Source organism: Cebidichthys violaceus, unplaced genomic scaffold, assembly GCF_023349555.1.
Source record: "Cebidichthys violaceus isolate CVI_PGR_0920_01 unplaced genomic scaffold, fCebVio1.0.p SCAF_82, whole genome shotgun sequence".
NCBI classification, from domain to species: Eukaryota; Metazoa; Chordata; class Actinopteri; order Perciformes; family Stichaeidae; genus Cebidichthys; species Cebidichthys violaceus.
Genome location: NW_027176967.1, coordinates 97,488 through 124,946, shown reverse-complemented (window position 1 = coordinate 124,946; position 27,459 = coordinate 97,488). Strand labels below are relative to the sequence as shown.

The window sequence follows — 27,459 nt, the reverse complement described above, 5'->3', positions numbered from 1 at the left end:
TTCTCTAAAGGTTCTCTCAGAGCATCAATATAGCAGCAAACAACTATTTGCTACGTGAGGATATAGTCATGTCTACCTGATCAGAGAATGAAGTCACACTCCCTCTGTGTTATCCAAGCATCTCGCCACATTGAGAGCTGTGAGAAGACAACCCATTAATTATGGATTTGCTCTGAATAAAAGGCCTTTTTACAGCATCTATTTTTTGTCTTTGCAGGGTGAACACAGGTGTAAGTAATATTAATTACAGCCCTGTTCCATTTAGGCTTTTTCAGGATGGAATTGTGCACGCCGGCATACTGGAAGGGCTGTGACACAATAATTTGAATGGGACCGTAATTCATTTTAATCAATTACACCTGTGTTAACCTTGCTATGACATGTAGAAATGGATGCTGTAAAAAGGGCCTCTTTTTAAATATTTAGAACATCTTTCGCTCTAGGATGCGATGCAAACTATACATTACAAACCACGTGTGTGCATGTCACAATTATATTTTAAGTAAAATGCAAAACCGAGGGATAAACACAAATTTATTGTCATTTACATTATAACAACCTCAATAATGTCTCACGGCCTAACAACCAGCTGCTTCACAAGAAGAGGGATGAGTAGCTCTTTATGAGCAAGTGAAGGAGATAGTGAGGGCTTTGTTGAGTACATCTTGACAAAAACAATATGGTGTTATATATATATATATATATATATATATATATATATATATATATATATATATATATATATATATATATATATATATATATTTATATATATATATATATATATTTATATATATATATTTTTAAGGAAAAGAGAAAAGCAAAGGCGAAAGCAAAGATAAGACAAGTCCATGTGTGTTGTATAATGATTGTCACGAGACAGCTTGGTTTCCCAGTCGCATCTACCAGGAGAACGGTCTCCTGCTTACTCCAGTGCTTCTGCTGTTACCAAGATGGAAGAGGGGGTCTGGTGTGGAAGGCAGAGGTGTGCATGTGAATACATGATGTTCCTTGTGCACAAAAAAAAAAGTACTTCTTGGTTTTCTATCGGGAATCCATTGTAATCTCTGCTAAAATTATGAGTAATTTTAGGATTATCTAACAGCGCTGCACATATTTCAGAGAAAGCAAGACAACATAAAATGCTTAAACTACTTGTTTCTAAAAATTAAAAAAATTAAAAAAAATATTTGCAGCAAATCCTGTGAAAAATGTTGCTAATGATAACATGCTGTAGGTAGTAGCCCATTACTGTGAGCAAGGTATTTAACCAAGAGTGTTGACATTTCTGGAGCGATAACAGGCTAAGTAAAGAAAAGAAGAGTTTACTATAGATTTAGAAAACTATGACGCTCTAAAATAATGATGCTGTTGGCCAGTACATACCTATGGTTTCTATGGACTTTCATTAAAGTCAAGCTGATAATGTCAGCCTGCCTTAATCAAGGACTGAATATTATTTTGATGGAGGGAGTACGGCAGGAATGCAAATTGCACCTTATATATGCGTGACTTTGCATGTATGACCGGACTCCTGTGAGAATATTTTTGCATGTTCCATGGAGGGCGGAGTGGCAACAGTTTTTTGGCTCGGATGCATGGATAAAAACTTAAAACACCAGTCAGCGCAGTTCCTCCTCCTCTTTTGAAATTCACAGGCATCCTCTTGTTCCAACCCACTGTGAGATTCAACCCTGTGAGGAAGGAAGAGCAGACACTTCTTTGAATTTCTATATTATGTTATAACAAATGAGCTTCATATGAATATCCAGGGGACAGATAGGAGACGCAGTTTACAGAAATAAAACTCAAGGTAGACTGACTGTAGTGGCAGTGGCTGGTGTTGGGTTGTAGTTGAATAGGTCTTTGTAGCGACCCTTTTCCTCTTTCTCTTTGGTGCGGATCTTCTCCTCCATGACCTTCAGCTCCTTGGCGATAGACGGTCCCAGAGAGGGGTCCAGCTCCAACACCTTATCAAAGTCTGCTCGTGCCTCCGTCTCATTCCACACTGCAGCGTGGGCCTTAGCTCGCTTGTAGAAGGCCTTCACGTTGTCTGTTAGGGAAGGGACAAAAAAAATACTAATTCTTAATTTGCACATAAATCAGAGCTCCTACGCATCCTGGAAAACAGCATGAAAAATTACAGAAAAAAGTAAAATGTCCTGGAAATTCTTGTGTTGTCCTGTAAAATGATTTCAACATTCTCCTACTTTCCCTTAGCTTAAAATAAACTATAGGCTATCTGTCAGAGCTCCCTAAAACAGACATGTTGTGATGTTGTGTTCAGGATCATAATAACTTTCAAATGGTAGTTTATAGACAAGAGTACTTTGAACAAGGTGCTCTCGGGTTATGTTATGGAAATGCTATGAACACACCCCCAAGTCACGTAGCATGGTAGCAAAAGCAGGTTCGATGACTTTATATTACATTCTTCCCAACTTGTTTTGAACGGTTGAATAATGGTAATTTAATAAAATCATGCAATTTAAAAGGAGGAGTCTTTTGGCCACATGATTTAGCCATTACTGTACAGTACACTTGTGTGGCAGACTCATAAACCCTGAAAAAACATGTTTAAGCTTTATTAAATTAAATTGAATCAATCTACCATGTACAGCACCAGCAACAAAGCCTTACCCTCATATTTGAAGACTATGGATGTGCAGTGTTCGATGACTTCGTAGTACTGGCCCTGGAGTAGCTTGCACTGGCAGTAGTTGAGGAGCAGTGGTGTTATCATGTGGTCCAACTTCACCCATACTTCGTCCCCTGGGTGCTCCTTAAAGGCAAGACCAAAGTCACAGAGAGGATATTTCAGTGTTTATAATAAAGAAATTGGAAATTATAAACCTGGATCTGATCTTTATTAGCTCGTATTCAACTGTGCTCTAACCTTCATCTGTAGATTTTTGAGGCAGGCGATGCCATTGTAGTACTTCTCTGTGGCTTCCTTAATTTGGCCCTTTTTGAAAAGCATGTTTCCCTCTTCATGGATCTGAGGCACAAGCTCGAGCTTCTCTTCGTCTGTCATAGCCCACACGTCAAGCTGGAACGATCCTGGAGGCAGAACCTGAGCAGAGAACAAGAGAGAAGATCAGTAGCAGCCGAAGCTCACACTGTAGTGGAATATAACTGTAGATGTGCTAAGCAAATAACAACTCTTTATTGTACATATAAATTACTTTAGAAGTTTAATAGATGCACATCTACAGTCGAATACAAATTATTACACTATCCATGCCTATGGAATTCTGTCTTAGTGAACTTCTTTTTTTTTTTAAGTCAGCTTTTGCTTAAATTGTGTTACTTTGTTAGTTTATATCGATAGGTGTTTTCAATATGTTGTCACCCCCATGCATGTTAATACATAACACCTTTGAGTTGTGAGAACTTCTGCTTCTTTTTTCCCACAAAAAATGGTTCAAAAAAATGATATATGTCAAAGTAAAATATTTAAAAAAAGGGTCCTGGATTTGGTACCAAAACTTAGGTATTTTGTTGGTGATACAATAGGGAAAAAAATCAAACAACACTGTTTTGAGTTTGCAAACCTGAATGCAACCCAATAAAAAGAGCACCATTAATATTAAACTCTCCTCCGCCTGCTCACCTCCAGCAGCTCGATGCTGAAGACGAGAGGCTGCTGATTGGCCTGAAGCTGATCCAGGTCCTTGTGCCCCAGAGAGTGGTGGGAGTGGATCTGGGCAATGCCGCAGCAGTGCCTCTGGCCTTCCAAGGGGTCCTTACCAGCACTGATGTTTCTCAAGGACTGGGACACGAGCGGATAAAGTGCTGTGTGCTGACGGGTGAACAGAAACAGTAAATACACAAAGAAAGAACAAGATTGCCACTTCATCCCAAATGTCCAGCTTACTAACCTTATTGTCACAGGTGAATTCTGCAACTTCGCCTTGTTTCATGGTGATGACCACTCTCTCCCACACAGCTAGTTTGAACTTCTTGCCCAAGATGAGCTCCATGGGTTTGCTGCGGCCCCCCATGGTTCTGGAGTCATCCAGCACTTTGCCATCACACAGGCTGGTGCGGTAGTGGAAGACCACCTGGTAAACAAAAATGGGACGAACACTGAGAACATTAAACACATATCACACTGCTCAACAGAACTATGCGGTTAAAATAACGGTTGTGACGCCACACTTTTAAAGGACACGAGATGCATTCGATTCAGCTTGTTTACTAGAAACAAAAGAGCAATCTGTACGGATCAGACAGACCTGGAGAGAGTCGTCATATTCTGACCAATCATAACAATGTAAAAATGATTGGCGTGGTCTGCCGACCAATCAGCATTCATAAACACATCCATCCTGTCCCACCCCCTGTCTTTCCATCTGATGAAAAAAATAAGGGAAAAAAAATGTAAACCGGCGAAAAAAATGGCAGCCGCAAACAAATCAAACGTTGTACAACCACAAAGGAAGCAAAGCTCACAAGCTTGTCAGCGTTATCTGTGTACAAGCGAATTAGGTTTGCTGTAACGTTCACATAAACATCTATCTGACAGTCTACTGTGTTAGCTAGCTAGTGGTAGCATTAGCTAAAGTGCTTCATCGCATTTCTTAAACTAATTCAGCGGACTGGACTCGGCAGTTCCGACCTTCGACACGTTGTAGTTTTACCTTTGTTCCATTGGGAAAGGTCGATAGCTCTCCTTTACCAGGACTGATCAGTTTCTTTATTATTCCTTCCTCGAGAAGCTTGCGTGCTTCTTCCTCCATCCTTGACCGAGTCTCAATTACCGACTGATGACGATATTTGCCGAAGAAGCCACCAACCGAACCGAGTCGTTTCGTGGGACGTCCCTCTGTGCCTCACAGCGCCCTCTAGACGTAGTCTGCGCGAGTGTCATTAAAGGCCTCACTACAATAATAACAGACACAAAAGTGTCATGAAAATATACATAACGAATCAAGCACTAGTACACCAAATGATGCATTGTCTCTTATTTTATGTAAATCTAAATTTACCGTCTAGTTTACTTCAAATCTGAATAGATTGATTTTGGCTATTGTAGAATAGGCTAAGAGATATTTTGCAGGCTAAATATCTAATTTATTCCTAATATATTAGAGTTCCTGCATCTCTTGGATTCCTCACTTTTTCCACACCTTGCCACTGCGAAAATTAGTGCTTGTTTGACTCCTGCAAGTTAAATAGGCCAGAACCACAGCTAGATATCTAAAATAAGTTGATTGGCTCCCTTGCTCCGACCACACACATCTTCAAACTCACCCTTCATTTTGATCTCAACTTCACATCTGTAAAGTGTTGTGACTGCATCTTACACAATGTTGATGCTTTGTCACTTATGAGCCTTCAGCTATCAAGCTTCTCTCCCATCAAACCAGCTCCCAGTTTAAGTACGGGAGGCAGACACCTTCTCCAAAATTAAGAATAAGCTGAAGACTTTCGTCTTTTATAACGCTTTTCGCCAGCTCAAGCTTGCCTTGGATCAGTCTCTAGTTATGCTGCTGTACGCCTAGACGCATGAGGGACTTCCTAGGATACACTCTATCCTCCTCTCCCTCTCCATCTGTACGTCTTCATGACCCATGAATGCATGTTACTAAATCATGGTATAATATGTCATGAAAAATGTCATACTATAGTATGGCCTTTAAAGTCATAGTGTCAGAAAAATGATAGTATAGTTTGTTTTAAAGGCATACTTGTTTGTAAAAAATCTCAACTGGCACAAATTAAAATATACAAAAGTTGTATTGTAATTTCACAGTCATTATTCACACAACATAGAAAACACAGGCAGGACCAATCTCCTTTTTTTTTGTGTAAACATACAGCAATATCAGTTCATGTAGCGGAAACATAGTCGAGGCACTGAGTGGTTGAATTAGTAGTGGTCATTACAATGACAAGAAAAAAACAACCATGTGACAACACATGTTTTGTTACAAATGACAAAATACAATTTCATTTTAAGATAGCAAACAAATAAATGTAGTGAAAATGTAGTGTCTCGTGAAATGTCATTTTTCAAAATAGGGTAGGTAGAACAATTTGAAGCCTCTCCTTCCCCGGACAGCACAGCTGATGTATATCACATGGTACACTGTAGGAAATACAGGTTAATTAAGACATTGTCAATACCAACAAAACAAGGCATGCATTTACTGGTACAGCTTAAGGACAAGCAAAACAAAAACTCTAGGAAACGATGGATCAAGTTACCTCCAGGGATGAATAGAAGAAATCCAGGTACAAAGAAAATAGCACTTGAAACACCTGTAAGGACAGTTTTATTAGTTACAACCCACTAAAAAGACAGTCACCAACACTAATCAAATGAAACCACACATTAAAAGAATAGTTTTGGGAAATATGCTTATTTGCTTTGTTGCCAGGAGCTGGATGAGAGGATCGATACCACTCTCATGTCTGTACGCTATGAAGTTACAGCCATAAGACTGTTCCAAAGGTAATAGAATCAGTCTGAAGCTCAATAATTACCTGTTTGTTTAATCCATACAAAAACTGAAGGGTAAAATTCCCCAAATGTCAAAACATTCCTTCAAAAGAGAATCAAACAATGTACTATACTGGTCACTAAGAGTTATTCACAGTATCTATTTCCTCCATTCATTCAGGATGACATTAAATAAAAAAGTGATGAGGCACAACTGTCTTATTTATTCACTTGTTTTGTGTTTGTGAGTTAGTATTTTGTTGGTTATTTGTTTCATTCACATCTTTTCAGCAATCTACTCATACAACAATCTACAGCTTTCTGATGTTTTAGGGAAAACTAAAAGTAAATTATTGTTGATAATCTTGCATCTGGACTATAAGATTCATTGTGTCATTTCTGGACACTAAAATGGTTTATTTTTCTTTTTTCCTTACCTGCATTTGGATTCAGCTGTATGACAACACCCGTGAAAATAAGAGCTAAAATGAAACAAACCAAAAGTACATCAGTGATCATATATATATGACATACTTCTTCTTCATTAGATAACTAGTTAGAAAGAAAACTGTGACAGAGAGAGAATCAACAAGGGTACAAAGTTCTGTGTGCCAAACATGTCCCTGACTGACACAACACTGAACAAACTACCTGCTCTAAACTAAAGTTTCTGTGCCATTTTAAATATGTAGTTTACATTTTAGTCATTTAAATTTGATCTACTTCGTCCAAGACGAAGAAGAAATAGATAACACATTTTATTTCCTGAACCATACTGTACATAAGTAACTACTCTTAAAAGGGTCAGAGCCATTATGGTCATACATTATTCATGTGACATTAGAATATTCATGAGGAGAATCCTGTGAAAATGTGAGCAAAACAGGAGCATAAGACCGAATTAAAATTAAAGTATTCCTCTTTGAATTAAGCATTTATCACAGCAAAATCATTCTGGTTGGATATTTTATACGTAAACAACTCACCAACTCCAGTGATGAGGAGAAGGAATGAAGCGAGAACAACTCTTCTGTTTTTCTTCACCAGCGGATGGGACACCCACCTGAGCAAAATATTCTTTACAAGTAAATGTGTTCATGTGTTCATGTGTTCGTGTGTGTGTGTGTGTGTGTGTGTGTGTGTGTTCTCTCACCCGCAGCAGTGTGCAGACAGCTGTGTGACTGAACTCAAGGTGCTGAAGGACCACTGGGAGCTGCAGTAAGACAGAGTGGCCGGGTCGCTGTGGGGAGAGAGAGCGAGCAGGAACAGACTTTATCCCACTTTTCAAAGCACATAGTGGTCTATGATCAAACGTTCTACCTATAGGTCTACGATCAAACGTTCTACCTGTAGGACCCACCTGATCTTAAAGAAATTATTGAAGGAGGAATTGCCATTGCTGCCCAAGGCGTCTTCATTTTCCAGATTCTAAAGACGCAGCACAGATAATAAGGGAGAAGCAGTTTAAAGTAAAATATTTATTTATTTATTATGATTTTTTTTTTCATAGTAGTTGAAAGTGTACCTGATATTTTAGGTTACTGTGTTCAGGAGAGCTGGCAGCAGCAGCAGCAGCAGGAGAGGGATGAGTCTGAGGTTTGGAGAAAGTTAGAGGACCAAATGTCATCTCTCCTCCTTCTCTGTCGTTGTCTCTGCCCTTCCATCCCTCTGCCTCTCCATCAGACACAGCTCCCTCCTCATCTCCCTCCAACACGAAGGCATCATCGATACTAAACTGCGTGGCCATGATGATAGCCTTTTACACGCTGAGGACCTGTGGCTTAGTGCTCACTGTCGATTCAGAGTAAAGATCAGTGTTACTCACAGTGCGTGTGATCACAGCTTGGAGAAACATTGTATGGTAGTTAAGTTGTTTTTAAGTTAGGAGAGACCTGGACATTTCTTATAAACGCGCACACATATGCCTGGGCTATAACGTTAAGTGTTACGCACAATTAAATAGTCTGGCGCTCCATATCACCTCTATGCAATACAACTTAGCGTTAACTAATGTTTACTAAGCTAAAAGGGCGAATGTAGCCATAAAAAAAGATACAACTGTCTCGACTCGGCCTACATATTTGCGCAGATTGGCAGGCAGTTAACTAAAATAAACCATCAGCTTACTGGCCATTGTTTGTGCTCTTTCCGCTAGTCGATCAGATGACCAGGAGGAAGACTTACTGTCTTAAGTAAACGTTTTCTCCAGCAAGGCTGAACCCGACTCCACGTCGTGAAGACACAGGTCACATACTTGTACACTCTAGAAATTATCTTCCAAGTCTTCCTGGCACTTTTGATCTCGAGAGGAGAGCGATACAAGATTTTGCAAAAGTTTTTGAGTGTCTCGTTCTATTTTTAAAAACCCGGCTGTCGATTGCTCATGTCTGATTACGCCCAACGATCTCTTCGAGGAGTCAGTCTACTTAGTCGAGTGTCGGTTTGTCGATCGACACTCACTGGTAGAGTAGAAGTATCTGTGGTATAAGTATAGAAGTACTAATACCACACACAAAAAATACTCAAAGTACTTAATGTAGAAAAATGGCTTATGTTAGGCTACTGTTGTATAATTAGAGAACCATTACTCATGTATTAATGTGTAAGCATCATTTCACTGTTTTCAGAAAATAATGACTTATCCTCAAAATGCTTTTTGAGGATATTTTGAGGATCAATAATCCAAATTCAAAACTATTGAAAATTAATTATTAAACTATTAAAAGGAAAAGCAGCAAATCCTCACATTTGAGAATCTGAACCCATGAAATGCATCTTTACATGAAAAACAATGATCAAAATAGTTTTTACCAATTGACTTGCCGATTAATCAACTGATTGTTTCAGCTACTTCTATATATATTGTTTGGTAGATTAGTTTAGTCGATAACAAAACATATTTTATAAGATCTTTGTATGTTTTTCATACAAAAATATGAATCTGTAGGAACTAGTTACTAAATCTATCAAATAAATTTAGCGGAATAAAAAGTATAGTATTTCCCTCTCAAGTCAAAGTGTCGTATATGACGTGGCAGGAAAAGAAAATATTCAATTAAAGTACCTAAAATTTACATTTAAAGGTAGTGTATAGGATTTAGGGGCATCTAGTGATGAGGTTGCATATTGTATTCAACTGAATACCCCTCCCTAGTCCTCCCTAGTCCTCCCTTTCCAAGTGTTGCAAGCGTGTCAAGGGTGACCTTAAGATATCCGAACAATGTGAAAGGCCTTGTCTAGACTCATAATTGTTTGGTTTGTCCACTCTGGGCTACTGTGGAAACATGGCATTGAAACATGTCGGACCCTCTCTGTTATGTATATATAAGCGAGCCATTCTAAGCTTACGAAAACACGATTCTTAGTTTTAGGTCATTATACACAAATGAAAACATTGTTCTGAATATTATATTTAATTTATGCCAATAAATCCTCTTAAATCCTACACATTGCTCCTTTTAGTACAGTATTTTGAGTAAGTGCACTTAGTTACATTTCACCAATGTATGAGAAGACTTGTCATACCCTTCAAGTAAGTAAGTTGGAATGATATAACACCACAAAAGTGTTCTTACTATATATATATATATATATATATATATATATATATATACTGTATATATATATATATATAAATATATATATATATACTGTATATATATATTTATATATATATATATATACAGTATATATATATTTATATATATACAGTATATATATATATATATATTTATATATATATACAGTATATATATATATATATATATATAAACCAAGCATATATATATATATATATACAGTTGTGGTCAAAAGTTTACATACACTTGTAAAGAACATAATGTCATGGCTCTCTTGAGTTTCCAGTTATTTCTACAACTCTGATTTTTCTCTGATAGAGTGATTGGAACAGATACTTCTTTGTCACAAAAAACATTCATGAAGTTTGGTTCTTTCATGACTTTATTATGGGTTAACAGAAAAAGTGACAAAATCTGCTGGGTCAAAAATATACATACAGCAACATGAATTAGCAATTTTGGTGACTTAGAAAGTTGTGTCAATGAAATGAGCTTTATAGCATGGCCTCTTAACTTCTTGTGAGTGATTATGAGTGACTACAACTGGTGACTTCTCTGAGGCCATTTAAATAGGGCTCATTGGATACAAACGCCCACAAACGCTACAATGGGAAAGTCAAAGGAGCTCAGCATGGATCTGAAAAAGCAAATCATTGACTTGAACAAGTCAGGAAAGTCACTTGGAGCCATTTCAAAGCAGCTGTGGGTCCCAAGAGCAACAGTGCAAACAATTGTTTGTAAGTATAAAGTGCATGGCACTGTTTTGTCACTGCCACGATCAGGAAGAAAACGCAAGCTATCACCTGCTGCTGAGAGAAAATTGGTCAGGAGGGTGAAGAGTCAACTGAGAACCACCAAAAAGCAGATCTGCCAAGAATTAGAAGCTGCTGGAACACAGGTGTCAGTGTCCACAGTCAAGCGTGTTTTGCATCTCCATGGACTGAGAGGCTGCCGTGCAAGAAGGAAGCCCTTGCTCCAAAAGCGGCACCTTAAGGCTCGACTGAAGTTTGCTGCTGATCACATGGACAAAGATAAGTTTTCTGGAGGAAAGTTCTGTGGTCAGACGAAACAAAAATCGAGCTGTTTGGCCACAATGCCCAGCAATATGTTTGGAGGAGAAAAGGTGAGGCCTTTCACCCCAAGAACACCATGCCTACCGTCAAGCACGGTGGTGGTAGTATTATGCTGTGGGGCTGTTTTGCTGCCAATGGAACTGGTGCTTTACAGAGAGTAAATGGGATAATGAAGAAGGAGGATTACCTTCAAATTCTTCAAGATAACCTAAAATCATCAGCCCGAAGGTTGGGTCTTGGGTGCAGTTGGGTGTTCCAACAGGACAATGACCCCAAACACACATCAAAAGTGGTAATGGAATGGCTAAATCAGGCTAGAATTAGGGTTTTAGAATGGCCTTCCCAAAGTCCTGACTTAAAATCCCATTGAGAACATGTGGACAATGCTGAAGAAACAAGTCCATGTCAGAAAGCCATCAAATTTAACTGAACTGCACCAATTCTGTCAAGAGGAGTGGTCAAAGATTCAACGAGAAGCTTGCCAGAAGCTTGTGGATGGCTACCAAAAGCGCCTAATTGAAGTGAAAATGGCCAAGGGACATGTAACCAAATATTAGCACTGCTGTATGTATATTTTTGACCCAGCAGATTTGATCACTTTTTCTGTTAACCCATAATAAAGTCATGAAAGAACCAAACTTCATGAATTTTTTTTGTGACAAAGAAGTATCTGTTCCAATCACTCTATCAGAGAAAAATCAGAGTTGTAGAAATAACGGGGAAACTCAAGAGAGCCATGACATTATGTTCTTTACAAGTGTATGTAAACTTTTGACCACAACTGTATATGCTTGGTTTAAGGCGTCTTTAGGGATAAAACTACCATAGAATTGGTCCAATGACAAGTCGTCTCTTAATTTAGTTCTTAAATGGGCAAGACTTCAGGGATGGTTATTATGTCATTTGGTAAGTCTCTTAAATGTATAAACAAAAGGAAATTGCTGAAGTAACTGACGGCTGCTATACTTAGTGGTAAAACAAAATGACTCAAGTCCCTCCAGCTGTCCTCTTAACAGTACCAATACCCACCAACAAATAAATGGATTTTTTTTTTTTAAATGGACTAATTCATTTAATGATTCCATTAAGACACTTATTGTCACTCTGCCTCCATCAATTTGGCATGTTGTTATGAGTGTTGTCCACAAATGTGGTAACATTGTTTTCTGCCCATTAGCACACACTCAGCTTGTGTTTGCCTCCCACTATGCTTTTGTCCGTGTATAGTACCCAATGCCAACCTTTAGCAAAATCAAATTATGTGAAACACTTCAGGCAAAAACATTCTGATATGCAAATTGGAAATGAGCCAAAGTGAAACTTATCGCCAACTACTAATAAATATGTTTCACTTGTCAAGATGAGCAGTTATGATTGATGAAAAAAAAAAACTGGACTTAAGTACTGATATTATAAGTAATAAAATACTATATATTTACAATGCAAAAACCAATGCAATGAATGCCAAACAGGAGCATAAATTGTCCCCCTTGATATCTGTTGCCAACATGTGAAATCATGGGATTTCCAGTAAGTCAGAAGACCTGCATTATGCAAACAAACATCTCTAAACCAATAAGCACAGATTAGTCATTGATGGTTGCAGCTTTGAGGAGCAGACCGTTAGAGGTGGTATGGAGTGAACAGTGGCAGGTGTGGCAGAAACATTGCGGGTAAAAAAACAACTGGTCACTGAAATTGGATACATTTGGAAATTCAAGGTATGAGTTTTTAATGTTTCTCTGACTTTTTTTGCTGATTATGCAATGAACAGAAGCAATATTTCGTACAGTATACTATACATTACTTTTGTTATTTTTCCTCTGAAGTTTTCTTGGGATTAATCTCTGGCAAGGGTGTATTTATTGCAAATGGAAGCTGCAGCTAAATGATTACAGTTTTAAAAGTTTCAATAGTGTTTCAACATGTTTCACAGATTGCACCACATTATTGATCTTCTGTCCGGCTTGGTGCCATATTCAGTTTGTAATCCTCACTTGCAAAACAACTTCAGCAACTTGCCAATTTCAATTTATTCCCTTTGCTCTGTTTTCCACTTTAGATGAAACTACAGGCTGTACTTTGCCTCTTGCTGCTGCTCGATTATGAGGTAAACTTACCAGAAAAATGTAGAATGAGCTCCTTATACAGTCGCTCTGGTTGAATGTTTACCATTATCTTCTATATAAAATATTGACCAAAGTGCTTGAACCTCATCCTTCTTGACTCTTGAATTTATCAACTTTCCCTCATATGTTTTGTTTTTCTACTTAGCTTTCTTCATGCACAAATCTCCAGGTGGTACCTGGTTCTTCTCTGGAGCTGCCCTGTTTTCTTTTTCAAACTGACTTCACTGGAGCAAACATCACCTGGAAATTCAATGGTCTTATTATATTTTGTAACTACCACCACTATTGTCACTGTTTTGCAAAAGTACACAGTTATACATGTATTCAGTTTGATCTTTTCTTATGCAGGGGAAGATGTACGTGTCAGTGCTCAGTCGCCTGGCTCGCCTCGAGTTAAACAAGATGGCTTGTATCTCTCTATATCCCCCGTTACTGCTGCCAACGAGGGCGACTACTTGTGTTTGATAGAAAAGAACAACATGGAGATGATAAGGACATACCACGTTACAGTTGATGGTGAAGATCATAGATACACCCTACTCTTTTACCTTTATGGAACATTTTGACAAGAGTTTATATATATATCAAATTTACATATCTAACATTCAGCAATATGCTCGACTCTAGAAGAGTTTGAAGTGTTTGTGCAATTTCTTTTCAGCATACGTTAGCTATACCATCAAGGTATTTGAGGGCTTTACTGCTCACCTCTCGTGCCATTTCCCACCTTCCAACCAAGTCAAGACCAATGCACTTTGGTTCAAAGAGACAGGTCTTGTCAAGAGGACACAGCTGCACCTTGAAGATGATCCAACAGCTGAACATAATAGAGTGGAGCAGCTTTATCCACTCGACCATGATCAGACTATCATAATCAGAGACATTGTCATGGAGGATGCAGGAAATTACATATGTCAATCTGCTGAGGGAGAGAAGCTGAGCTCTGTATATATCATTGTGGAAGGTAGGTTTGGCAACCTGTTCTATATACCTAAAATTAAATTAAATAAGGTCATTTTTTCTTATTAATAAAAAACTAGGTACATTTATGTACATTTAACCATCTGCTTAACTTTCTTTCAGTTGCTCCTACTGCTGTTCCTCCCTCCTGCAGCGGCTTCACCACAGCGTGGGAGCCCTGCCAGGACGAGAACGATCGCACAGGGGAACCCATGTTGCAGGAATCCATCACAGAGTTTTCCATGAAGCTCTATTCTTACCTCAGAGAATCACAACCCTCCAGCAACTTGCTCTTCTCTCCTATCAGTATCAGTGGGGTGCTGTCCCATTTGTTGTTAGGTAAGACAAAGGAAGCAGGTCCTCATTTTTTATTTTTAAACAACATAATGATACATAATGATTATCCATTATTCTTGTATAATCTAAAAGTTTTTTGTTTTTTTTCAACAATTCCCATGCAAATACTAAAACCAACAAAGAGTTGAAGTATTGCCTTGGTGTCAAAATTCTGATATAGCTTATTCCTCTGTTCCACAGACCTCCACTTTTAGCGACACATTAATGTGCCACACTGTTGCAAAGTGTGATGTGTTGCTTCATCACGACAAATGTGAACACTGTAGATTACATTCAGTTGATCCCGTACACCATCCTGCTTCCAGAAATTACACCAAATCCTACACAATTTCCTCCAAATGTTCAAAACTACAAACTACTTTTTTATGTTTTGTCAAATATTTATACCTTCAGTAGGAACAAGGGGGCTTAAGACTGAAAGCCACAGACAGACAAAGGAAGTATTGACTAATGCATTGATGATTTTGGTGTTTTCGTGGGATTTGTTGAGAATATGAAAAACATAGAACACCACCAATATCCTTTAAGATTCTTTAGTCTAACAAGGATGAATCTTAGCAAAATTAATCATTGTCTTGGAAGTTACATAAAAATGTTTCTCACTTTGAAATGTCACTGGAGTTTTTCTCTACTTTGCAGCCTTCAACATCACTCCAAAGTGCAGTATTTATCATTCCTGTATTGACTTTTCTTCATCATGTTCAGGTGCAAGGGGTGACACCCGTAAAGCCATTGAGAGGGCTGTCTGTGTGCCTCATGACTTCCACTGTGTTCACCTCCAGATGAAGAAGCTGAGAGAGAAGTTGGCCGGCTCCTTGCAGATGGCTTCTCAGATCTACTATAACCCACGTATTACTATCACAAGCTAAAAAAATAGCTCTTCTGCAGTCAAAGAGATATATGCAGAGATTCTGAGTGCTTACAAAAGGATCTCTATCTCCGTAACTCATCATGATTTCTCTGTTCTCCTCCTCAGAAATGAACCTTAGCGAGTCCTTTACTAACCAGTCCATCCAGTTCTATGAAGCGGAGCCCACCAGGCTGCTGGAAACCAGCAAGGAAAACACACAGATGATCAACAGCTGGGTGGCAAATAAGACCAACAATAAAATCCAACACTTGGTTGACTCCGTACCAGCCAGTACACAGCTGATGCTGCTCAACGCTGTCACCTTTAGTGGTCAGTATCCTATGTTGTGTGTATGAGCATGAAGAAATGGTGGAAACTAATAAAGAATGTGTTTGTGTGTGTCAGGTCAGTGGAAGGTCAAGTATGATATGAAACCCAGGAAAGGACTTTTCACAAAACTGGATGGTGATCTGGTGAAGGTGTCTGTCCTCTATCACCACAAATACATGGCGGCTATGACATATGTAGTTGAGCTAAAGGCACAGGTAAGCAACAGACACCTTAACCCACCCATTCACATACTGTACACAGTAGAGGTTTTCAAACAGTAAGGAGAGCCAAAGATACTGTGTAAAAAAGGTGTCAAAATGTGTACTCTTTCACAGAGACATTACTCAATCAAATCTGACTTCACAGACACACGTGTTTATAGTTGATGAGGCTTACAGTTTGTATATATAATTTTAAAACAAAAAGAAGAAAGCTCTTTATAACTTCAGAACTTGCTTGAGAATCATTACGTTTTAAGTTTTCTCCACTATCATAGTAATCCAGAGGAAGTTGTGTGTACATTGCAAACATGAACTGCTAATAGTTAATTTTGCAATGTTGCTAATTTGTTGCTAATTTGCCAAAATGTAGTTAAAGTCTATAGCTGGTGTTAACTAGTGAACAGACTCCATGGCAACATTATTCTTCCTGTGAACGCGTCCAAAAGCATTATGTGAACTGTTATTCCAAAACTTGGAGTATGATTATACTTAAAGTCAAAGAAAAGACAAAATAATAAAAATACGTGAGTTTTGTGTGAAGGGGCCAACAGTGTGGGATTTTGAATACCCCTGCCAAAATAGGAACACCTGGATTCTTCTATTTTTCAACAGGTGGCAAGGTTTGACCTCACGGGTGACAGCAGTCTTTACATCCTGCTACCTCGCTCCAACAAAGTGACTGACCTGCAGCAGGTGGAGGAGAGGATGACGGACATGGCTGTGCGTCAAATGATAGAACAATTTAAAACAACACCTTCTCAGCATATCGAGGTCACTCTGCCCCAAATCAAATTGGATTTCCAGCCAGACATGAACATACTTATCAAGAAATTAGGTTTGTTCATCTTTCATGATCTTTTCTGTCCGTCAGACTCATTCAGCTCATTAATACCACAAATTGAAAATCACCCATGCTTTCAGCTTGTATATTGCTTTAGCTTCCAGCCAGTAGACATACATCAAGTCTCATTTGTGAAATAACCATAGCGTCTGCTCTTTGATCTCCCTCTATCTGATTCAATTACTTTGCTTCCGTCCCTTCTTTTTTTCCCCTACTATCACCTTTTCACACTTTTTTTCTCCCTGTTCCCCCAACCAGGGCTGTCGTCACTCTTCGAGGGTGCCAACATGTGTGGTCTCTACTCAGGAGAGAGGGTTATTCTGGACGATGCCAGACACAGAGCCTTCCTCGCACTGACCGAACAAGGAGTTGAGGCCGGGGCCGTCACCGCTGTGTCGTTCTCTCGCTCCTTCCCTTCCTTCACTGCCATGCGGCCTTTCATCATGCTGCTGTGGAGTGACCAGGCCAATGTGCCACTCTTTATTGGCAGAGTGACCGACCCGTGAGAGAGAGAGAGATTATATGTTATATTGGCACAATATAAATTCATTAACAGCATTGCTTCAAGTAGTTACTGTACTAAAGCGAGCAGTGACCCTCACAAAAACATATATCCAAGCCTGCATGTGGGTTGATTTCAAAGATGATGATGAATAAACACATATTAACACAACACAAATGCTGCCTGTCTTATGTTTTTGAAGAATGAAGTACAATTGAGGATCACATCAAAGGAAGACAGACGACCTCTGAAACAACTTCAATTTATTTTGCGAAGAAGTTACACAAACTCACCACAGGATGGCAGCCATACTGTGTGATTGACATTGACAGTGAATACACAGGGACTACAGTAGTGAATTCCCCATCTCAATTGCCCCTGCCCTCCTGCATCAGTACAACTGTAATCAATTTAAGGAAGACGAAGTGTCAAAATCTGTGACAGTAAAGGTTTTGTTTCTTAAAGCAAGAGCTTGCTTGGTAAAGCACAGCAACTGAGCAAAAAATACCCTGAATCATCATATTCACAAACAAACAAAAACACACTGATGGCATAGACTGTAAACACATCAGCATTCAGAATGATCAGCCATGGTTGCACTCTATTATACAAGCTGATAGTGATTGCTAAACATGCAGCTGTATTGCAGATAAAATTATTACATAAGCAAAGCGGGGTCAATAGACAAGAGTCCGAAAATTCGGTGACTGTAAACAAAACCAGCACATCCAGAGACCGGAATAAGCAACCATCCAGCCTGAAATGTGAACTCTATTAGATCACTGTCACCCAGCCTAGCCTCAATCAAAGTACTGAGTAGTCCCAGAAATGCATCTTTGATGCCTGGATAACATAATAATGTTGTTTTGGTTTGATTATCTCACTGCCAACGTGCTGGGAGTTTTGATGTGCATAGAGAAAGTACTGAATAAACCTTGCCCAACCCTCTCATTAAAGTCATTTATGGACTAAATATGGTTAAGCCTACTGTTACACCACATGGTTTAGTTCCAAGCTTCGATAATGCCCAAGCCCTTTTTTTATTCTAAACCAAATTCACCACTGAAGGATCCATTTTTTTTGCAATCAACGATGAAACATTCACAAGGTTGTTGAAGGACACCAAGAATATGAGCAGCCGGATCGATTAAACGGTTTGAAAATCTCCCCGAGGCCTCTGACTGACTGTGGGTGTGCTAATGTGAACCAGTGTATAGCCAGAGCTGTAGAGATAGATGAACCGGGGGAGTACATTTGATATCCTGTCAGGCATTTAGATAATTCAGTGATAGTCTAGCCCCCATGTACCATCGATGTTCAAAAATGTGTTTCTAGATGCATAACAGGCATGAGGGTTAAATCCGCAAGGTGGAAGGGTTTTTTAATATCTTGGATCCTGGCCTGTGATCATCCACTGTTCCGTGCTGCCATGCATGCAGGGTGAAATCCCATTTTACCTCCTGAGGTTAAAATGTAGGAGGGGGGACATTTCTACTAACAGCAAAGTTTTATCTCAGCAGATAATCCTATGTCACAGACATAGACACGGTAGTCCCAGTGTCTCTTGTCCATGGGATGAAATACATGCCACTATAGACCCGATATCTAATAGGTCAGAAGTAATGGGATGAATGCAACATTGAACACAGCAATGACTCCCTCTAATGGTTGATGTAGACTTCAGCCACACAACTTCTGAGATCATCTCAAGAACAGTTTCTGAGGGTGTACAAGGTATGTTATGGGACATTTTTAAGTTTTCGGGGCAGCCCTATTCTCATAAATCAGATAACAGGATTTGAACAATTTTCAAATTTATACATTAGTGCTGCAATATTGCCTTGCAAGGAGAAAATGTTGCATCATCCCTGACTCTGGAGGAGCCAGTGCTTGAAGTAAAACCTAGAAGTGAAAGAGTTGCTTATTAGAAATAAGAGTAAAAAAAGGGTAGGTAAAATAAGTGTCAGCCACCTTTTCGGTCAGCATTTTTGTTTTGTTTTTCCATTTTAATTCAGGTCTTATTGCTATTTCTTTATTACGTGTATTAGGATTAGAAAATTACTAATGAGGAATGAAATAAATCATTAATACTACTACTAAAAGTGAAAAAAGTGCCAGTACTCCCCTTAGTCTCATGTTGGCTTGTGTATCAGCCTGTATCAGAAAATCAGCATTACATTCTGAATTTCTACAGTGAATAACATATAAGCTATGACAAGATATTGCTGATGTTAATGTTTAAGTAAGGGCGCTGGAGGTAGTAGATGAAGAAAACAACTTGAAAAAATGACACGTCCACGTAGGCCAATTACCATCTGAAAATGACAAAGGCCGGGTTTAAGTGCAGTCCACATGTTTACATATTTTGTTGTTTGTCATGATACACCAAAGTTTAAAATGTAGAAGAGCTGGTGCTGCATACTGGTGAGTACCAGCCCACTTTGAGCATAAAGATGCAGTGAAGCGAAGGTACAAATGGCACCTCCAAAAAGCAATATCCGTTCAGCTTTTCCTCAGGAAAGTCAAAAAGAGCGGCCAGAGGTAACACATCAAGATATATCCCACTCTTAAAGTTGCTCTATGACTGTCTGGCAATGGAAAAGAGAGATGGCACACACCATTGACAACTTCAGTGTCCCTCAGCCAGGAAGGCTCACACCACTGAGGGATGTCGTGGGGGTGCCAGACAAATTCTCTCTTGAATGTGTCTTTAATGTCCTTTATTCACTTTCTCTGTCCGAAAAACAAAACAAAAAACCACACTGCAGAAGTACCCCCTTGGATTCCCCTAGGGTAGATACAATATGATAAAGTGCCCTTTATGGTGCCCTTCCAGTGGAGAAAACTTGTTGACTCGCCCTTTAAGGTTGCCTTAGAATTTAGAAGACATGTTGCAGTGCCATATAGGTCGCCCTAGATGCTTGAAAACTTTCTGCATGCTGCTGCCTTTTATATATTTTTTAGACCCTGCCCCTCAAACAGCCCGAGTCCACCACTGCTATTACTATTTCTACACATCTCTGTGGCTCTGAAGTTGCATTGAGACATTATGAATGGGGCATGATGTGAATACATATACACACACACACTGTACAGACAGAAAATGTATGCACTCATATTCTCAAAGCCCTCATGCACACACGCTCACACATTCACACACATATACTGACACATTAATGTCTGAAATGAGGGTGTATAGAAAGCCACTGTCACTTAAAGACAATGAAAGACATAAGAACAAGAACACTGAAACAAACGGTAAAGGTACAAATCCACCAAATGGATCATTTTGTGCTTTATAATTCGGTGTGTTGTTTTGCATCAGATCAACAACCACTAAAGTAGAAACTTCTCAGTACAGAATCACCCTTTCATAACATTCCCTCTCCTATAACTATATACCACATTATAAGTCTCTAGGTTGCACATACTTTTGGCGCCTTTCACTGAATGAATTTTGAGTACATTAATCTCAAATCTCTTCATTAGGTGTAAATTTGAATGACAGAATATGAGTGACTTTCACAATACAGTAAGGTTTAAAGCACAATTTTTGTGAGTATTGTTTTGTTACGTTAACACTTTAATGAGGACATCGTCACAATTTGGTTCACCTTTAAAAAAAAATGTTTTCAACTTTTTCAACCTTATTACCATCAATAATATTAGTATGAATATCATATTATACTAATATTTGGTGCAGTAATTATTGGCGTTTTATGATCATTTTCAACATTATTATTATTGCATGTTTTATCCTTTGCTCTTATTACTGCTTTACTTGGTCTCTGTTATCAGCCATCTTCCAGTGAGACAAATGTGTGTGTGTGTGTGTGTGTGTGTGTGTGTGTGTGTGTGTGTGTGTGTGTTTGTGTGCATGAATGTCTTGTGTAATCTAGTCAGGTTTGTCACTGCTCGGGGCTCCTTGCTGTGTGAGCGTATGCCAGTACTCCACTTTCTTCCCTTTGTTTTTGAGACAATCGAACCAGTGTCTGAGTCTCTGTCCGCTTGCATTGATGCCTAGCTCCACTCCACCTACAAACAGATGGGCAGAAACAGAGAAGAAGAATTAGGAGGTGATGGGGAATTATTGGAGGGTAATGAAAGGAAGATGGAATCAGAAGGAAAAAAGGATAGGAATGAAAGAAAGAAGGCTAGTGTAGTATATTACATTATCTAACTGTCAATACTAATGCATCAATGCACATGTAGCATTTTACTGTTGCAGCCAGACAGCTAAACAATGAGCTAAACTCAAAAGATCTGCAAAGCCAAGGGGAGCTGCAGATTCAGGCGATAATTCTCTGTGGGTTCACCGGAGACCTCTGTCTCACATCGTCATTTGATACATTGTTATCAGAGATGCTTTAAAGACACCATATGAGAAGTTTCATAAGAAATCAGTCTTTGGTGGAGCTTCAAACAACTCATAGACATCAAAGACATGACAAGGGGACCCAACTAGACACTACTTGTTTGTAAGATTTCACATGCCACAAACGTCGAATCACTTCCTTTAATTTTTAACAATGCAAGGTTATCATTCGATTTCAAGTAAAATGTCACCCTGAAAGGTGTGGTTGAGTAGAAATACAAACTTGCATGAAATGTAAATTGTAAAATAAAGTATAAAGTACCTCAAAACTGAAGTGTGGTCCTTGACTAGGCATTCATGTTACTTTGTATCACTAATGGCATCAGAAAAGGGGCCAGACTGACAGACATTTCTTTTTCTTTTTAAAATCTATTCAATAATGTAATTGACCTTCGGAAATAATGTACATCAACATTCATGCCAAAAATATTATTATCATTTGACTGGCAGACAGACATGGGAGCAAAGAAGGAAGTAAACAGACAATCGAGACACATTCCTCCAGGCAGAGAAAAAGAGAAAAAGATGGAGAATTACAAGACAGAGAGATTTAGATAACAACAGATTTATTGAAAAAGGATGTGGGGAATATGGAAAGCAGGAAATGACTCAGGTGAACGTGAGAGGAGGTGACGGTGGCGTTGGTGGAGAGGCGGACTGTAAAACAGAGAGACGCAGGCAGTTGTCACACAGAGGTTATTGTGAATCCATTCCCGTGGCTGTGATTGCACAGTTAATGGAGCATGAAGTTTTAAACAAGGTATTTTGGCAATGCTGCCTTCTATTCTAACAGCGCGTTGGAAAATGACAGCAGGGCTCATTTGTTGATCAGCGACTCATCTGACCTCAGCATTGAACGCTGCCTGAGATGCTGCTTCTGTGAAGAGAGGACCAGGCCTGTGTCTCCTATCCTGCATCCTCCTTCCCTTTCCTTTCACACACAGACACATACGACTCTGAGAGCAGGTCAAAACCTGTTGACAGAGATTTTCAATAGGAGAATCATGCACAACACTTGGTCAAATCCGCCCCCACAACACTCCCACCACCTCCGAACAGAGATCGATGTAGTATTCTCTGAGCCTGCAGGTTGCTAGTGAAAAATGGTCAGCCATCCTGACACGCGTTTGGGGACAGAAGAGGAATGAGGAATGAGGAACCAGAGCCGAAGGAGGTGATACAGACGAGGACGAGGCTGACACTTCGGGTGGCGAGCAGGTGTGCAGCGACACTCGCACAGGTTCGACCCTGTTCTCTGTGTGCTTATTTTTACCCCTCACAATAGTTCTCTCTGCTCCACAGCTGCCTCAATCAACCCAAACAGAAGTTACACAATAACATGTGATGAACTAAATATCTAACAGAACTGTAGACCTGAAAGCATATGTTTCAAACAAAGTGCTTGTCGGCTCATCGATCAATTTGAGTAACTTTCCAAAAACCAACAGTCCAACAAGCATTCCCACTTGGGGGATAAGACGACAACACGGCTCACTCAAAATCTGAGTTTTGGGCTTATTCATGGTCAAGATGAAATTTCCTATCTCTCCTTGTGCATCGATCTTTCCCACAAGTCATCCACTTGATTTATTGTGTTTTCTTGTGTACTTTTGCCTTCACATTTATTCTCACTGTTCGGTTTTAACCTCCTTGTATCTCTGAAATCTCACCTTTTACCATGCCATCCTCTATATCTTCAGCTAAGCCTTTTAGCCCGCTTGTTATTGCTCTCACTCTATTACAAGTGGGATTGCACTGGGATTATGTTTGCTCTGCCTCTTTATCAACTTGTTTTCTCCATTATTTTTTTTTGTCTCAGTGTCATTTTTCTCCCACCCCCAATCAACATAACTGGCAGGGTGATGTAGCTAAACCTGTAATGATAATGGTCAGGGTAATGTCCGTTATCTGGGCCGTACGTTAGACTGATAGCCTTTTCTCCCAGCAGGGCAAGTGGCTCACTGGGCTTATCTAAACACTAGGTGTCTTCCACACAACCCACCCACCCACAGCCTCACACTGATGTGCACACACACACATATTGGACAGAGTAAAACGCTTTGATCTGAAGGCCTTCAAGCTCACAGGGTGGTAATCCATTCTCACTGTGCCTCCCCACTAGTTCCCCATCACTCCCTAAGCTCCCATGTGCTCCATTACCATGATATATACATTAGGCCATGCCAAAGCTGTTAAGCAGTCTGACGAAGGAGCAGCAGCGATCTGATGTGCCAAGTCCATGAAGGATGGGGATCCTTTTTTGATTTCTAAAGCATCTCTATTTCCTTCTCCACTCAAACTCTCCTTTGCTTTTTCAAATCGTTCTCCTCAAGCCTCATAATTACCCCTCATCTCCCTGCATTTCTTTTCTTTACTCCTCCCTTCGCCCACGCTCGGCCTGGTTTATAATGTTTTCCGCAATTGTGCCGCTTTCATTCCAGCACTCTTGCACAGTTGCTGCTGCAGCTTCCCTCCACTCCTCAATTTTTTTCTAAGCCTACCTATGAAGTCGTTGCTCATTCCCAAGTCGTAGTCCCACACAGAGATCTCCAGGGTTTTCTTTGCCAGCTGGTCCAAGGTAACTTCATATGAAAACTCCTATGCAGGTGGTGCACACAAGAGCATATTTATATCAATGATTCATTAACATACGAGTTGAAAGAAACTGAATTCGTAGTTTAGTGGATTTTCAGAAGAAACATGCAGATTGATGCTGAGAACACATTCAATGAAGGAATGTCTGAAGTTTTAAAATGTATTCTTAATTGCTATGCTCATTAGATACACTACAGAACATACTCTTGAGCTCAGTAAAGAAAATCAAAAGAAGTTGATAGGTGTATTGTGGTTATTTGTATAACAGGAGTAAAATTGTACCTCATTGAATTCAGGGTTGAGAGTCTTTTTCTTCACTGAAGTCTTGTTCTTTGACTTTTTCCCCATATCTGGCTGCAACATTCTGAGAAAGAGAGTGAAAAAGAGAGCAAAAGCTAAAGAGGACATGAATTCATCGGGACCTCGTACACTCTTTAGGTCGTGTCCAACCTCATGATGAGACATAGCTTGAACTTAAAGAAATAGTTTGACATTTTGTGAAATTTGCTGATTTGCTTTCTGGTGAGTTAGATGAGACAGGGAAAATATAGACAGAGATTTAAATGTGTAGTTTGGCAAGGTTTGTACAATAGAGATCCTAAAATGCATTTTACCATTCAAACAAGGCCAGAACAATCATTATTGCTGAGTTCAAAGGAATTAATCGGTTACTTTTTTTCAATCGTTTTGACAGTGAACTTTGCTGAATGGTAGAAACAAAGGGAGACGGAGATTTGCAAAATCTCTTTCAGAGATAATAGTGACCAAGAAGTCTTTTGAACAAAGATGGGGACAGTGAGAGAGTAACAGAGAGACAGAGAGAGAGAGACAGTAGACCACAGCAAGATCGTAATCATGCCTCCTGTAAAGAGGCAACAGAAGGATCGCTAAAGGGCAATGGGAATCATCATCAGCATAAATTCCGAGTCAAGATGTTCAAGCGGTGAGATATCTCACTCTTCCAGCCCGACCTCACCCCCACCCACAGCCACAGCCAGTGACGAATCCTGGCCTGACAGCTGATGCATGAGATGGGCTTGGGGTTGTCGCTGCAGAGTCGGAATCAGGACGAGTGAAGGATGGAGGGATGGAGGTGGGGAAGGAACAGGAGGAGGAGGAATTGATAAATGGTGGCACAAAGACTTGAAAATGTAATTTTTCATGAAATTAAATGATTGGGCTAAAGTTACAGTAGTGACAATCTGTGACAATTGTGAAGTTAGTCTTCCCACTTGTTAACAACTAAAAGATGCACAAACAGTTCACTGTTCAGTTTAACTTATGAACATATTCTTGCATCTGTCTTAACCAGGATTGACCAAAGGATTTGTCCAGATGTTTACAATAACCCCTCAGGTTCTACACCAGCTTTAGGGGGCTTAACCGGCCCAGGGTTTGGAAGATAAATCCGACGGATCACAAATCAACCAAATTTAGTGTACTTTTTCTGAAACAATCTGAGATGGAGAAGTCATTATTTGGTTAAACTGCTCACCACTCATGCCTACATAACTAACTAAATAACCTGTGGAGTGAGATTGCAAGTAGACACCGCTGTATTATTAATCATAAATTTGTTAAAACATTTAAATATGATGATCCTGCGGTGGGTGGGTTAGAAACAGGAGCTGACGAATCTGCATATAGGTGGGAGGTGTCCAGTCTTGTCAGATGGTGCAGTAAACACAGTATAATAGTCTTAAGTTCAACATTGTGAAAAATAAAGACAATGGCTATTTTGGGGGAATAAACACGAACTGTCCAGTGGCCAAATTTGTGCGAATTACATGAAAACTTTTATGAAGCTTTTCTGTCGGCATGTCGCTGTGTTCTCAAGAACGAAATGCCCTCTGATAGGACATACTGTATACCAGGGGCAGAGCCTCACCTGTCATAGTGAAAAGTAAAAAATAAATAATGATAAAATAAAATAAAAAATAATATTTATCTACTGATCTGTGCTATAAATCTAATTTCTGTATGATTCCAATCATTTTTATTATCAAAATTGCTGAATTTGTGCATGTCCTGTTCAAACAGAGAGGAGACAGTTACTACTGTTTTTTAGTTTTTTACTTTTAGAGCGATGCAATTGGATGACGGACAGATGTATTACGTCTGTTCCAAACGTATTCATCACGAGGAATCTCCACAGCGCCAAACATAAAATAAAACACTTACACGAAAACACAATCACAAATACACAAGTCGAATATGTAAATCAATGCATATCTTATTTCATCAGTCACAGGTATCCACATACACCGCATTGTCAGAGAGTGACGTTTTGGCAATCGTGTTTTCCTTGTTGCATTCATTCCAATGAAGCATATTGAAATGAAAGAGAGAGTTAAAATGACTGTAGGGCCCAGATGGCAGAACGGTCTTGTACATCTGAAGAATACACATAATGTGGGACTGAGTTGAGCTATATGCAGTTTCTGGAGAGAGCCATGATGTTTGGAGACCGATAACAAGGAAAATACACACACAGCTAGATAAAAAAAAACATCAGTCAACATCAAGTAAGGCATTTTGTTTTTTTCTTTGACATTAAATTAAAAGCCTTTTTTTCTGTCCTTGCATTTAAAATTATTCAGAATAGGAATTAGTTGTATTCAGCCCATTTGCACATACAAGGAATCTGACTGAGCTGGACGGATAAAGGTAAAGAACAGACAGGAGTGTTATGTACACAACAGGGAAGTGCGTTTTCTAAAGAAAAGTAAAAAACAAATAATGATAAAATAAAATAAAAATGAATATTTATCTACTGAGCTGTGCTATAAATCTAATTTCTGTATGATTCCAATCATTTTTATAATCAAAATCGCTGAATTTGCTCATGTCCTGTTCAAACAGAGAGGAGACACACAAGGTGAGGCAGCGACGAGCTGTGCCTCAATGAAGAGGGCGTGCGAGAGCCCCCGTGTCGGGTTCATGCCTGTTCTGTCGTTGCTCTTCTTCTACACTTCTCTTCTTCTTCTTATATTTTGCTTTGACCGCAAAAATGTAAGATTTCAATATCTAAGCTTAAAAATGTCTCAAAAAAATAGGAAATATGACCAAATCAATAGCAATTAAATGTCGGACAGGTAAAGTAACCTTTTATGTGTTTGTTGTTCTCTTTATACATCCGTGGTTGTTACGCAGATTATCGCGGAATCTCACGATTTTTGTGGGTGGCGCCCGCGAGCGCT

At 39.3% G+C, this 27,459-nt stretch overlaps 4 protein-coding genes across 4 annotated transcripts in view; 1 reads left to right on the top strand and 3 right to left on the bottom strand.

The window, feature by feature from the left end:
- Positions 1-782: 782 nt before the first annotated feature.
- Positions 783-4,780, bottom strand: aip (aryl hydrocarbon receptor interacting protein). The gene is made up of 7 exons (XM_068702258.1): positions 4,644-4,780; positions 3,882-4,064; positions 3,614-3,802; positions 2,897-3,073; positions 2,641-2,782; positions 1,824-2,053; positions 783-1,694 (listed from the first exon to the last, which is right to left on the bottom strand). Exons 1-7 carry the CDS (start codon positions 4,740-4,742, stop codon positions 1,689-1,691), a joined length of 1,026 nt encoding a protein of 341 aa, XP_068558359.1. The 5' UTR covers positions 4,743-4,780; the 3' UTR covers positions 783-1,688.
- A 943-nt stretch (positions 4,781-5,723) lies between these two features.
- tmem134 (transmembrane protein 134) lies at positions 5,724-8,818 on the bottom strand. The gene is made up of 8 exons (XM_068702261.1): positions 8,633-8,818; positions 7,974-8,239; positions 7,809-7,876; positions 7,602-7,688; positions 7,435-7,511; positions 6,886-6,930; positions 6,214-6,267; positions 5,724-6,094 (listed from the first exon to the last, which is right to left on the bottom strand). The coding sequence occupies exons 2-8, from the start codon at positions 8,193-8,195 to the stop codon at positions 6,012-6,014; spliced, it is 636 nt and encodes a 211-aa protein (XP_068558362.1). The 5' UTR covers positions 8,196-8,239; positions 8,633-8,818; the 3' UTR covers positions 5,724-6,011.
- Positions 8,819-12,703: 3,885 nt separating this feature from the next.
- serping1 (serpin peptidase inhibitor, clade G (C1 inhibitor), member 1) lies at positions 12,704-17,466 on the top strand. Its single transcript, XM_068702203.1, has 11 exons — positions 12,704-12,820; positions 13,162-13,209; positions 13,374-13,482; positions 13,577-13,744; positions 13,890-14,192; positions 14,312-14,527; positions 15,251-15,394; positions 15,522-15,725; positions 15,801-15,940; positions 16,559-16,781; positions 17,046-17,466. Exons 2-11 carry the CDS (start codon positions 13,162-13,164, stop codon positions 17,291-17,293), a joined length of 1,803 nt encoding a protein of 600 aa, XP_068558304.1. The 5' UTR covers positions 12,704-12,820; the 3' UTR covers positions 17,294-17,466.
- A 76-nt stretch (positions 17,467-17,542) lies between these two features.
- The window catches only part of doc2g (double C2-like domains, gamma), a 30,065-nt gene continuing 20,148 nt past the window's right edge, over positions 17,543-27,459 (bottom strand). The window contains exons 9-11 of the mRNA XM_068702204.1: positions 24,542-24,623; positions 24,166-24,262; positions 17,543-21,324 (exon numbers count right to left, since the gene is read on the bottom strand). Of these exons, the coding sequence (XP_068558305.1) occupies positions 21,185-21,324; positions 24,166-24,262; positions 24,542-24,623 (319 nt within the window). The 3' untranslated portion in view covers positions 17,543-21,184. The remainder of the gene's footprint in view (positions 21,325-24,165; positions 24,263-24,541; positions 24,624-27,459) is intronic.